Here is a 13,537-nt window from a genome sequence, read left to right on the forward strand (position 1 = left end):
CCCACTTTTCTGGATCCCTCAACACTTGGACCTGCTTTCTTGGCGCTCTCTCTCTCTCTCTCTCTCTCTCTCTCTCTCTCTCTCTCTTTTTCTGTCTCTTTGTCTGTGTCTCTCTGTCTCTCTGTCTGTCTCTGTCTTCTCTGTCTATCTCTTCTCATGGCATCAGAGAAAAGAAAACTGGGGAGGTGGCTAGAGCGATAGTAGAGCAGGTAGGACACTGTCTTGAATGTGGCCGACCCAGGTTCGATCTCCAACATCCCGTATGGTCCCCTGAGCACTGCCAGGAGCAATCCCTGAGTGCAGAGCCAGGAGGAACCCCTGAGCATTGCTGGGTATGACCCAAAACCAACAGAGAGAGACAGAGAGAGAGAAAAGGGAGAGACAGAGAGGGAAAAAGAGAGAGAGAGGAGATAGAGAGAGAGAAAGAGGAGAAAGAAAGAAAAAGAGAGAGGGGCTGGAGAGATAGCACAGAGGATAGGGCATTTGTCTTGCATGCGGCCGACCCGGGTTCGATTCCCAGCATCCCATATGGTCCCCTGAGCACTGCCAGGACTAACTCCTGTGCATCGCCGGGTGTGACCCAAAAAGCAAAAAAAAAAAAGGGGCGGGGGCTTCAGTGTGGAGGGCTGGGGCCCAGGCTTCTCTGTTTGGGGGCCCACCTTGGAGGTGCTCAGGAGTTGCTCTTGGCAGTGCCTGGGGATCAGATCGTGGGGTGCTGGGGGTGGAAGCTGGGTCTCATACCTGCTCCAGCCTTTGAATCACCTCCCGGAGCACCTGCTTTGTATGTGGGAGCCCCAGGTTTGATCCTTGGCCCCACCTGGTGCCCCAGGTACTTCCAGGAGTGCCCCAAGTGCCGTGCCAGGGGTGGGGTGGAGAGAGAATACAAGGGCTAAGGTGCTTGGCTGGCATGTGGCCGATCCCAGCGTATGCATTTATTTTTTTTGCCAGGCCAGGCAGTGCTCGGGGCTTACTCCTGACTCTGTGTTCAGGGATCCCTGTTTCAGTTCCAGTTTGATCCCTTGCACCACACAGGGTCCCCAGAGCACCACTCGGAACAAACTGGGAGCACTAAGTCAGGAGCAGCCCCGGACCAACTCTGGGTGTGACCCCCGCCCCCCAAATTTTTAACAGTGAAGCTCCCCAGAGCCCCCTCAGTGCTCACACACTGAGGCTGCTGTGCTGATGGCTGCGGTGGCCACGGGGCCGGGGGCCCGGGGCAGACCCCTTCCTGCAGGCAGGGCGGGGCTGAGCTGCTCCCTGGCCCCTCAGCTGGAAGAGGAAAAGGCAGCGGTGCTGGGCCGGCAGCGGCAGGTGGAGCAGGAGGCCAGCTCGGCGCGGGAGGAGCAGGAGCGGCTGCAGCAGGAGCGGCTGGAGCAGGAGGTGGAGCGGCAGGGCCTGGAGGGCTCCCTGCGGGCGGCGGAGCAGGCGCGAGAGGCCCTGGAGCACCGGCTCCCCTCGCTGTGCTCGGAGCGCTGCAGGCTGCAGGAGCAGCTGGCCCAGGTGGGTGTGGGGGCGGGGCGGGGGGCGGGGCCTGACCTCAGCGGCCAGTCCTAGCTTTCAGTCCCCACGGCGCTGGTCTCCCCGCCCCACTTGCCTGGGGGCTCGGTGGGCTCGTTGGTGTGATGGGGATGGTGGGAGGCTGGGGGTGGGGTGGGGGGAGTTTACCCGCGTCACCCTGGAGTTGCTCAGGGAGCACTGTGCGTGAGCACTGAGCAGGAGTCCGCACAACCAAGGGAGAGGGAGGAGCTGAGAACCGGAGCGTGGGCTGTTGGCTCTGAAGGTTTCTGGACGCCGCCTCCTGCCTCTGTCCTGGAGCTCAGGACTGGCCTCAACGTCCCCACTCTGGGGGTCTATGCAGCGGCTCTGTCTGTTCCGTAGATTCAGCTTCTCTGGAAGCGTCAGGCCGCAGAACGAGCTAAAGCAAGGGCCGGAGCCGCAGTACAGCGGGGAGGGCGCTTGCCTTGCATGCAGCTCACCCGGGTTGGATGCCCCCGGCATCTCCTAGGGTCGGTCTCCGTGTGTGCTCAGTCAGGAGTGGTCCCTGAGTGCAGCGATCCCTTATGCATTGCCAGGGCCCGCTCAGAAAGAAAAACCAAAACCCAAGAAATAGCTCGAGCGAGCACCGTCATCTTTTTGCCTTGCTTTTGTTTGGGAGCCGCACCTGGTGCTTGGGGGCCGCTCTGTTGTCTCCCAGCAGTGCTCGGGGGACCACGCGGTGCCAGGGATTGAGCCCAGGGCTCCCACTTGCAGAGCCTGTGTCCCAGCTCCCGGAGCCTCTCCCCTGCCAAGGAGCCTCATCTCTGCACGCACGAGCACTGCAGGCTTGGGGTGGGCTGAGCCTCCCCTGCGGCCACACGGCAGGGGGCGACTCCAGCCTAGGTCCTGGGGGCCAACACAGGCTGTGTGCAGAGCAGGGCCGGGTGCTGCCCGCTGAGCAGGCCCAGGGGCTCCTGCGGGGGGTGCTCACGGTGCCCGGTGGGGGTCAGCTCTCCCGGCAGCTGAGCAGTCGGGAGCAGGAGCTGGAGCAGGCGCGGCGGGAGACCCAGCAGCAGGTGGAGGCGCTGGAGCGCTCGGGCCGGGAGAAGGAGGCGCTGGCCAAGGAGCAGGCCAGCCTGACGGTGCAGCTGGCCGCCGCCGAGCGGGAGGGCCGGACCCTGTCCGAGGAGGCCGCACGCCTGCGGTGAGGCCTTGGGGCTGGGGGAGGCTCTGCTGGGACTGGGCTGGGGCCAGTCGGGCCGGGCCTGGCTCCGACTCCGGCTTCCCTAGGGGGTGCGGGCAGGGGCGCTGACCCCGCCCGGGGCCCGGGGAGGCTGAGTCTCGGTACCCCGGGGCCTGTGTGTGCTGCAGCGTGGAGAAGGAGGCGCTGGAGGGCAGCTTGTTCGAGGTGCGGCAGCAGCTGGCCCAGCTCGAGGCCCGGCGGGAGCAGCTGGAGGCAGATGGACAGGCCCTGCTCCTGGCCAAGGAGGCCCTGACCGGTAGGAGGAGCTCAGGGTGGGCGTGAGGGATGGTTTAGTAGGCTTCAGCTCGGTACCCTCCTACATCCTGGGGTCCCGTGGAAGCCGGGAGTCAGGCTGACCTGGGTTCGGATGTTCCGCCTCCCCCGCTTCCTGGAGCGAGTTCTCGTCTCCCTGGGCCCAGCTCCCTTGCCTGGCAATTAGAGATGGCCAGTGCCTGCCTACCCCTGTGGTTGCCGGGCAACGGGGAGGAAAGCGGGCAGAGGCCCTGGCACCGGGCCTGCCTCCGCCCATTTCACCTGCCAGTGTCGATCGTCATCAGGGCACTTGGGGAATTCGGGGTTCTCTGCGGAGCCATTGGTGCCTTGCCAGGAACTCGGCCCCACAGTGCCCGCCCCGCCGCCCTCACTGGCACTGCCAGGCTCTCAACTCAGGGCTCTTCCTGCCCAGCCTCTACTGGGGTCACTGGCTCGTCTTGGCATCCCTGTCCTTCGGGGGCTAAGCAGTCCCCGCCCTGAGGAGGGGTGCTCTGGGACGTGTCTGTGGTGGTCCAAGGGGCAGTGATCCTGCTTTGGGCCGTCACTTCCCTCCTCTGCGCCTCCACGGCCTCACCTGTGAGTTGGGGGTGAGTGTGGCTCCAGGGGCATGTTATGAGGCTTCCAGGGTCCGAGCCAGGGCCCAGACCAGTGCTCGGGAGCCGTGGGGGTCACTTCCTATTTCTCATCAGTCCTGTCCTTTGTTCCATGACCTTTCATGGAGGACAGAAGGGGCCAGGGCCAGGTGGGGAAACTGAGTCCCAGAGAGAAGGAGCTTCGGAAAGGGAAGCTGACCGGGTGCACGTTCCCCCCTCCCCTGCCCCCCCCCCCCCACTGCCCCTGCTCTGGGATTTTGCCCACTGGACTCTCCTGGCTTGAGCCTGCAGGGCCCAGGGAGGTTCTACCCCATGGCTTGTCCCTACCTCCCTCTTCTGCAGTGGAGCTGGCGGGCCTGCGGCAGCAGATGGCAACAGTGGAGGAGAAGGCAGCGCTGGACAAGGAGCTCCTGGCCCAGAAGCTGGTGCAGGCCGAGCGGGAGGCCCAGGCCTCGCTCCGGGAGCAGCGGGCGGCTCACGAGGAAGACTTGCAGCGGCTGCAGCGAGACAAGGTCTGTGTACAGCTGGGGTGGTGGTCAGGGACCTTGGGCACCGCCCTCTGCTCTGGGCTCCACATCCACGGAGTGGCACTTCCTGTCTGCTCCAGAAGCCCTGGAGGACGGGGCCAGAGAGACGGCACTGCGGGCAGGGTGCTGGCCTCACCAGAGCCGACATGGTTCGATCCCTGAGACTCCGTTCGGTTCCCCGAGCACTGCCAGGTGTAAGCTAAGCCCTGAGCATCACCAGGTGTGGCCCCCATCAGGCATTTGCTGAGAAGCCCTGGTGGCTTCTCAGAGGGATGACCCGAGCACCAGGGGGCAAGGCTGCCAGAGCCCCGGGAGCAGAGGGATTCCCATCACCTGCCGGGGTTTGGATCGGATCCTGCCTGGGATTGTTGTTAGGATCTGGGATACTCTCCTTATTCTGGACCAGGCGACCGCTGGCAAAGGGGCCCACTCTGTCCACCAGGGGGCGCCCTTCACCCTGTGGGCTTCTCTTGCCTTGGCGTGCCAGTGCGGTACTTCTCCAGCAGGTGGCAACAAAGTACCCAATTTATCACAGTTCCAGGGGCAGGAGCGTCCAGCCCCTAGGGTCAGGGGTCAGATAACCTCAGTGGAGACCCAAATGGGCCTTTCTCTGCCCATGGGTGCTGCTCAGAAACCCCAGGCACCGGGTCCCAGGGAGCCACCTCCTGCACCTGCCCGAATTCCCTTTGCACTGTCTTCTGCTCTTGCCAAATCTGTCTGTCCAGCTATTCAGCAGCCCCCAAAGTCCCTCCATTCCTCACCGATGACCCATCGCCCCTTTGCCGCGAGCCCACCCCTCTTCCTCAGCCTCTGCCAGCCTCTGGTCTGAAATTCAGATGGCTAGGCCTGGGCTCGGTGAGGCCCTGGGTTCGATCCCTGCACATCCAATCAAGTCCCCCTGGCTTGAGGCTCTCCGTTGCCCGCGCTGTCCCCAGGTCAGATCCCTGCGTGCAGCCCACTGGGCAGGGCTGGTCCCATCGCTGTCCAGCTGCAACAAACTGAGTATTGCGGCTTCCCTGCTGGCCGAGTTTCTCTTCCCTCCTGGCCATGTACCATGGCCTAGGGTTCACTCCTGGGGTTTCCTTTATCTTCTCTCTTAACCTGGCCCCCTGCGGCCCAGCTGTCCTCCAGCTGTCCACCCCTCCACCAGGCCCCGTGGCTGCTGTTGCTCGCAACCTTCAGTCTCACTGTGTCCCCCACCCACCTCCCAGGGACCCGTCCACTCCTCTGCTGACCTCTCCCTCCCCTCCCCGGTGGTGGGAGGCAGGTGGGTTTTGCTGTGCCCCCGCCTCCGGGGTCCCACATGCCTGGTCCTGGCCCCCAGGAGGCGGCCTGGCGGGAGCTGGAGACGGAGCGGGCCCAGCTGCAGAGCCAGCTGCAGCGGGAGCAGGAGGAGCTGCTGGCCCGGCTGGAGGCCGAGAAGGAGGAGCTGAGCGAGGAGATCACAGCTCTGCAGCAGGAGCGGGACGAGGGTCTCCTCCTGGCCGAGAGCGAGAAGCAGCAGGTGCGTGAGTCCCGGGGGCTGGGCGGGGGGTGGGGGAGGGAGGGGGCTCCCAGTTCTGGGCTGATCTCTGCTCAGCCAGCCCGCCCTCTGGGGCTCAGTGTTCTCACCTGCAGGATGGCAGAGCTGAAGGGGTGTCCCTGGGGCCGGGGCATCCCCAGGTATGTTTGGTCTGATCTCAGCCTGGCTGGAGAAGGGGGCTGCCTGAACCCCGTCTTCAGTGAGCCCAGGCCCACAGTGGGAGCTGGCTGAGGGCAGCCACCGTCGGAATATGGATGTAGCACTTGGGTTCCCGGGCAGGGAGCCCACATTCTCACCGCCTTGCCCCTGCCCCCCATGCCTGTGGGTCCCTGATGGTCTTCAGAAGATCCACCTCCTGGTTGGGGTGAGGGGACAAAGGGCTGGAGCGCGGGCTTCCCACAAGGTGGCCCTGGGTTCCATCCCGGGCACTGCTGGGTGTGGCCAGCATAAAAGGAAGCACCAGTCTGTGATGGAACGGGGATGCGTGTGTCCGCTTTCCCGTCCTTGCTAGCCCTGGCACTTTCCTGCTCGGTGCCTCCGTGTCCAATAATCAGAGTCCAGGCGTGGATGCAGCGACCTGGGGGGGGGGGGGTCCCGTAGGGTGTGTCATTGCCAGGAGTAACTATGGTCCGGCCCTTTTCTGAGGCCTCCAGGGCCTGAGGCTTTGCTTCTGCCCTGGGTGCACCAGCCCCTGGGGGGCTGGTGGGGGGCACATCACTGGGGTAGGGGCGAGTCCCAGCGGGCGCACAGCACCGGCTGACCGATGCCGTGCCCCTGCGCAGGCCCTGTCCCTGAAGGAGTCGGAGAAGACGGCGCTGTCAGAGAAGTTGATGGGGACCCGCCACAGCCTGGCCGCTATCTCCCTGGAGATGGAGCGGCAGAAGCGGGACGCGCAGAGCAGGCAGGAGCAGCACCGGGTAGGGCCCGGGGTGCCGTCGCTCCTCCTGGGCGTGGGGGTGGGGGATGGAGACACTTGCTCACGGGGGTGGGGGGCGGGGGAGCTGCCGGGGGCGGGGGGCGACTCCATCTGAGGCGTCCTCATCCTCGTGGTGGGGACAGAGCACCGTGAACGCCCTGACGGCCGAGCTGCGGGACCTGCGTGCCCAGCGGGACGAGGCGGCGGCGGCGCACGCGCAGGAGCTGGAGCAGCTGCAGGAGCAGGCCCGGGAGCTGGGCCGGCAGCGGGAGCTGGGCGCGCGCGAGGTGAGCGGGCGCCCGGGCCCCAGCAGCGCGGCGCCCGTGCCTCTGCTGGGGCTCAGAGGGAGCAAGGCTCCGGGCATATGTGGGAGGGGGGCGTTGGAGCCCTCGGCACCCCATAGGGACCCCCCCTCCCAAGCACCGCCAGAGTGAGAAATCCCACTGAGCACGGAGTGAGAAATCGCCCCTGAGCATCACTGGACCACGGGGGAAGAAAAAAAGATGAGTGTAAGATTTGTCCTTGCCTTGCACATGGCCGACCCAGGTTTGGTTTTCAGCATTTCGGATCCCCTCCCCCCAGCCCGCAAGGAATGAACACTGCCAGGTGTGTCCCCGCTATCCCCAATAAGGTTCTCCCTCCTCCTCCACCCCATCTGCAGGGACAGTGGCTCTCAGAAGCAGGTGGCTTGCATTTTTTCCTTTTTTTTTTTTTTTTCTTTCTGGGTCACACCTGGCTATGCACAGGGGTTACCCTGGCTCATGCACTCAGGAATTACTCCCGGCAGTGCTGGGGGACCATATGGGATGCTGGGAATTGAACCCAGGTCAGCCGAGTGCAAGGCAAATGCCCTACCCTCTGTGCTATCGCTCCAGTCCCATGGCTTGCATTTCTTTCCTTTGTGTTGCCATTCCTGATGATGGTCAGGCCTGGGAATTCATGAGGGTCACCAGGACCACATCCCACAGGGCTCAGGGGGCCCATGTGATGCCGGGGATCCAATCCAGGCCTGTCCTCTGGTCTCAGGCCAGAGCCCTGACCTCTGAGCATATAGGAGGGGTCTGTTGTATCGAGTGGGACCCAGCATGCTCCAGGAGGGGCAGGTGGGGTCCCCGCGATGAGTATTCGAGGCCCGGGCATCGCTGACAGCAGCGTGATTTGCCGACCCGTGCCCCATGCTGGGGGCGTGGGGATGGGCTGGTGTCCACCCAGGTGCAGCTGGTGTGGGGCCTCACCTGTCCCCTCCATTGACCTCACAGGCAGAAGAGCTCCGGAAGCAGCTGCAGCTTCTGGAGGAGGCCCGGGATGGACTGCGTCAGGAGCTGTTGGAGGCGCAGCGGCGGGCGCGGGAGAGCCTGGACAGCTGCGAGGCCCAGCGGCAGGGCGCGGCCGGCCTGCGGCGCAGCCTAGCTGAGGGTGCCCAGGAGCGTGAGGCCCTGCGCAGGTCCAACGAGGAGCTGCGGGCGGCCGTGAAGAAGGCTGAGAGCGAGCGCATCAGGTGGGTGCCCTGCCTCCCCGGCGCCCCTGCCCACTGAGGCTCATCTCTGGAGCAAACTATCACCCCCAACCACCTGGGCGACGAGTCCCTACTGGAGCCCCACTTGGAGCTGAGGTGTTCTGGGTGCCCTCCCCATCTGGAGGAGGGGTACAGATGATGGGGGGGGGTACAGATGATTTTTGTGGGAGTTGGAGTGACAGCAGAGTGGGGAGGGCGTTTGCTTTGCATGCAGCCAACCTGGGTTCAATCCCCACCATCCCATATGGTCCCCCGAGCACCACCAGGAGTGATTCCTGAGTGCTGCAGAGCCAGGAAGATTCCCTGGGCATTGCTGGGTGTGGTCCAAAAACTTAAAAAAAAATTTTTTTAAAAAGGGGCCAGAGAAATAGTACAGCGGGGAAGGCACTTGGTCGACTCAGGTTTGATCCCTGGCACCCCATTTGGTACCCTGAGCACTGTCAGGAGTTATTCCTGATCATCACCAGGTGTGACCCAAAAGAAGAAAAACAAACAGAACTCTAGGTGACTTGTATATGTGTTTGGGGGGTTGGATTTGCTTAGGGACCACACCTGGCAGTGCTCAGAGGCTCGCGTAAGACAAGCGCCTTACCCCCATGCTATCTCTCCATGGGCACAGCTTTCCCCGCCCCTCCGCTGAAAACCATGTGCCCGTCCCCTCCAACCCCATGGGATTGCTCTTCCCCTCCCCCCCCCACACTCGGCTCAGAGGGCGTCAGCAGGACCGGAGCCCCCAAGACACGTTGTGGGGACTGACCCCACGGCTGAGGCGGCCTCTATCCTCTCCTGCCACTCCCAGCCTGAAGCTAGCCAAGGAGGACAAGGAGCAGAAGCTGGTGCTACTGGAGGAGGCGCGGGCAGCCGCGGGCAAGGAGGCCGGGGAGCTGCGGGCTGCACTGCAGGAAGTGGAGCGTTCACGATTGGAGGCCCGCAGGGAGCTGCAGGAACTCCGGCGCCAGGTAGCCCCTCCCGCCCGCTGCCCCGCCCCAGCCCCGCCCCAGCCCCGCCCCGTGCGCCAGGAAGCTCCTCCCACCAGCTGCCCCGCCCCTCCCCGGCCCCACCCTGTGCACCAGGTAGCCCCGCCCACCCGCTGCTCCGCCCCAGCCCCGCCCGGTGCGCCAGGTAGCCCCTCCCACCCGCTGCCCCTCCTCAGCCCTCCCACCCATGCCCCCTCTGGAGCTGAAACCGCCCCCGCCCCCATCCATGAAAACAGAAGCTTGAACTAGAACTGAACTTCTTTCTGCCTTCCGTCCTTCCTCAGCCTCAGGGCGGCCTTGAGCCCCTGAAACTGTGCGGGAATGAGTGTGTGCTGGGTGGTGACCCTGCACTCATTCACTCTCTCCACGGAGAAGTCTGGACTTCTTCACCCGTCCTCAAAGATCTGGGAACAGGGCTGGAATGATAGTACAGTACAACAGGGAGGGTGTTTGCCTTGCATGTGGCTGACCTGCGTTTGATCCCCGGCCTCCCATATGGTTTCCAAAAATGCCAGAAGTCATTTCTGAGTGCAGAGCCGGGAGTAAGTCGGTCCTGAGCACCTCAAGCCAAAAGCAAAATCTGTAAGCAGAGGCCAGAGCAGTAGTACAGTGGGTAGGGTGTCTGCCTTGCATGCCGCTGACCTGGGTTCAATCCCTGACACCACCTATGGGCCTCCAAGCCCACCAGGAGTGACCCCTGAGCATCTCCAGGCGTGACCAAAAAGACCAAAAAGAAGCAAGGCACCTTTGGGCCGGGAATGTGACTCCACATGAGAACACTTGTCTTGTGTGACTGAGTCCCTGAGTTTGCTAGATGCGCTATGAGGAGTCAAAGCCAGGCATTGTGGGGCTCAGAGCCATAGAACAGTGGGGAGGGCGCTTGCTGTGCACTCAGCAGACCTGAGTTCAATGCCCGGCACCCTATATAGTCCCTTGAACCCCGCTAGCAGTGAGCCCTGAGTGCAGAGCCAGGAGTCATCCCTGAGCACTACCAGGTGTGGTCCCCCAAAAAAACAAAACAAATGTCAGGGGTTGCATGGAGGGGAAGGGTAATGAGAGCTGGACTCCTGCAGAGCTTCTGGTGTGAGTGTAAGCCTGACCTCCCCTGCCCCATCACAGGGAATTCGATGAGGGGGTAAACTGAGGCCACAGGGCGCAGCCACCAGCCTGGCTTATCATGGGGTTATCAGGTACAGGCCCCCAGTGGGCAGGGTGGTGGTGGCTGTTTGTGTACACAGAACTGGGCAGCCTAGACAATAGCGGCCTCGCGGTTTTAGATTTCTGTGAAGAGCCAGATAATTACGAGATTGGTTTCTGTGTGTCTGGTGTTATGGCAGTGCTGGAGAGCCACTCATGGGGGGCAACTTGTGACCTAGGTAGGGTCTGCAGGCTGTTTGGGGGCCACACCTGGCGATGCTCAGGGCTTTCTCCTGGCAGTGCTTGGAGAACCAAATGGGGTCTCAAGGGTCGAACCATATTGGCTCTGCCCACTGTGCGGCCTCTGTGGCCCCTGGTCAGGTCATCCTGGCTGAGTGCTCACAGCACTAGGCACCACTCTGAGCGTCCACCCACACCCACCCTGTCTCATAGATGAAGGTGATGGACAGCGAGAACGCCAGGCAGGCACGAGAGCTGGCCGACCTGCAGGGCCGCCTGGCGCTGGGCGAGCGGGCAGAGAAGGAGGGCCGGCGGGAGGCCCTGGACCTGCGGCAGCGTCTGCTGAAGGGCGAGGCCAGTGTGGAGGCCATGCGGCAGGAGGTGAGCGGACAGGGAGCCCCTCAGGGACCGCTCCCCAGCACCTGCCCTCAGTGCAAGGACGGTCGCAGGGCCGGGAGTGGAAGGTGGGTGGGAAGGGGGAGTTCAGTCCTTGCAGCAGCTCCATGAGGTGGTACAGGGAGCCCCTGTCTACCTAGAGAGCCAGCCATGGAGATTCAGAGAGGTCAAGGCACCTACCCAACATCACACAGCCATGCAGGTCTGACTCCAAAGCCTGCGCTCTGTTGGCCCTTTTGCTGTTGTGACTCTCCTGTGTGACCCGGACTGAGCTGCTTCGGGGAAGTCCCGGGGGGTCGGCCCGGCACAGGCCCTGACTGGGTTGAGTATCTAGGTGATGCTTAGTTCTGGCTTGTAGAGATGTTGGTGAGAAGCGAATTTGTTCTCTAAATGAGAGGGGCGTGGGGGCCCCATCAACAGTACAGAGGGTAGGGCACCCGCCTTGCCTGAGGCATCCCAGGTTTGATCCTGGGCACCCTGTAAGGTACCCCAGCACCACTTGGAGTGCAGAACCAGGAGTAAGCCCTGAGCACTGCCAGGTGGAGCCTGTAAGCCAACAAAAAGATTAATGGTTAGCACATATCCTCAGTGTGTCATTGTGCCCAGGCAGCAGTGTGACGTCAAGTCCCCGAGAACAGCCTCCGGGGCCAGAGGACCTGGCTTTGCACCCCAGCACTGGGCTTCCTCACTCCGTGACCTGGAGTCAGTCAGCCACTCACCTGCTCCATGCCTCAGTTCCCCACTTATTAAAATGAAAACAGGGAGCTGGGTCGATAAGTTCAATGGGGATGGAGCTTGCCTTGCACGTGGCTGACCCAGATTCGATCTCCGGCATCCCCTATGGTCCCCTGAGCACCTCTAGGAATAATTCATGAGTGCAGAGCCAGGAGTAATACCCTGAGCATCGCTGGGTATGACCCAAAATGCCAAAAAGCCCAAAAAAAAGAAAGAAAAGCTAAAATGAAAATGAACTGTAGTGGTGAATAAGACAGGTGCTTTGGGGAAGATGCCCGGGGCCTGGTGCGGTAAGTCCTAGCTGTGTTGGCTGTTAATTTATCACTGAGATGGGACCCCAGGCTCATGCGTGAAGGAGAGGTAAAGGCCAGTAGCCTCTGTCCATACCCCATCAGTCAATCTTGCTTGGGTGCTGACCATAAGCTACAGGAACAGGTGTGTGGATGCCACTTCCTGGTGGATGGGCCTTCGAGGCGGGCTCTTGTGGGGAGGGCGGCCCTGCTGACCACCTCCCCCCTCCCTCCCCTGCCTCAGCTCCAGGGAGCTCAGCGCAAGCTGCAGGAACAAGAGAGTGAGTTCCGGGCCCGGGAGCGAGGCCTGCTGGGCTCCCTGGAGGAGGTGCGCGGTGCCGAGAAGCAGCAGCTGGACCACACCCGCCACCTGGAGCTGAAGCTGGAGACGGCGCGGGCCGAGGTGGCCGAGCTGGGCTTGCGGTTGAGTGCAGCTGAGGGCCGGGCGCAGGGCCTGGAGGCGGAGCTGGCCCGAGTGGAGGTGCAGCGGCGTGCAGCCGAGGCCCAGCTGGGCAGCCTGCGCTCGGCCCTGCGCCGGGGCCTGGGCCTTGGCCGGGTGCCCAGCCCTGCCCCAGTGCCCAGCCCCGGGTCCCCTGCCCGGGGCTTGCCAGCTGGAGGTGAGTGGGCCCCACCCCTGATGGCTCTGAACTCTTCTGTAGACTTTTTTTTTTCTTTGGCTTTTTGGGTCATACCCAGCAGTGCTCAGGGGGTGACTCCTGGCTTGCACTCAGGAATTACTCCTGGCGGTGTTTGGGGGACCATATAGGATGCTGGGAATCGAACCCGGGTTGGCTGCTTGCAAGGCAAACGCCCTCCTGCTGTATTATCGCTCCTGCTCTGGACCCTTCTGGAATGAACCGTCTGAAGTCACCCTTGTTTTTCCTTCTGTCACCTCAGCTCACCTCCCCTCGCCAACCCCCACCAGGGCCCCTTCCTCCTCCTTTACCTTCCCCCTTGGTCATACTTTTTCAGGGGGGTGGTGGAAGGGGGAAATGTCAGGGTTTTGGGTTTGGGGGTCACATCCAGAGGTACTTAGGGGCAACTCTCGGCTCTTTGCTCTGGATTTGCCCCCCGTGATGCTCAGGGAGCCTTAGGGTCTAAGGGGTCTGACTAGGGGTCCGCCTGCTTGATTATGTCTCCACTCCCATGGACACTTATTCTCTTTTTGATTGTTGGTCCACACCCTGTGGTGCTCAGGGCTTACTCCTGGCTCTGAGCTCAGGGACCACTCCTGGTGATGCTCGGGGTACCCTATGGGGTGCTAGGAATTGAACTGGGAACAGCCACATGCAAAGGAAGCATCCTACCTGCTGTACTATTACTACGGCCCCCCAGAAAGGCATGTTTTGATGTTCTGGAGATTTTATTATAAGAAAAACATTTATTATAATGATTTTGGGTTTTTTTTTTGGGGGGGGCTCATCTGACTCTTCTCAGAGCTGCCTCCTGGGTTTGTGCTCAGGGCTAACTCCTGGCTTTATGCTCTGGAATCCCTCCTGGGGGGGCACTGGGGACCCTCTAGGTGCCAGGGATAGAACCAGAATGTGAGCCTGCAAGCTAAGCACCTTAGCCACTGTACTATTTCTTTTGCCCAAGTAGGAAAATGTCTTAATGATGAGGCGGGGGCCAGGGGTGTTTGTGTGGGAGATGGGGAGGGCTTGCCTGAGGAGGTGGTTGTGAGGCCCAGGGTGAGAGT

At 62.3% G+C, this 13,537-nt stretch overlaps 1 protein-coding gene across 2 annotated transcripts in view; it reads left to right on the forward strand.

The window, feature by feature from the left end:
• Positions 1 to 13,537, forward strand: part of CROCC (ciliary rootlet coiled-coil, rootletin) — a 43,286-nt gene that overhangs the window by 21,525 nt on the left and 8,224 nt on the right. For both annotated transcript variants that reach the window (XM_056122658.1, XM_056122659.1), the window contains 11 exons: positions 1,270 to 1,500; positions 2,487 to 2,680; positions 2,848 to 2,975; positions 3,928 to 4,097; positions 5,437 to 5,616; positions 6,417 to 6,551; positions 6,694 to 6,837; positions 7,810 to 8,048; positions 8,866 to 9,025; positions 10,634 to 10,801; positions 12,086 to 12,458. In XM_056122658.1, coding sequence (XP_055978633.1) covers positions 1,270 to 1,500; positions 2,487 to 2,680; positions 2,848 to 2,975; positions 3,928 to 4,097; positions 5,437 to 5,616; positions 6,417 to 6,551; positions 6,694 to 6,837; positions 7,810 to 8,048; positions 8,866 to 9,025; positions 10,634 to 10,801; positions 12,086 to 12,458 — 2,122 coding nt within the window. The remainder of the gene's footprint in view (positions 1 to 1,269; positions 1,501 to 2,486; positions 2,681 to 2,847; positions 2,976 to 3,927; positions 4,098 to 5,436; positions 5,617 to 6,416; positions 6,552 to 6,693; positions 6,838 to 7,809; positions 8,049 to 8,865; positions 9,026 to 10,633; positions 10,802 to 12,085; positions 12,459 to 13,537) is intronic.

This window comes from Sorex fumeus, unplaced genomic scaffold (assembly GCF_029834395.1).
Source record: "Sorex fumeus unplaced genomic scaffold, SorFum_2.1 ptg000047l, whole genome shotgun sequence".
Lineage (NCBI taxonomy): Eukaryota > Metazoa > Chordata > Mammalia > Eulipotyphla > Soricidae > Sorex > Sorex fumeus.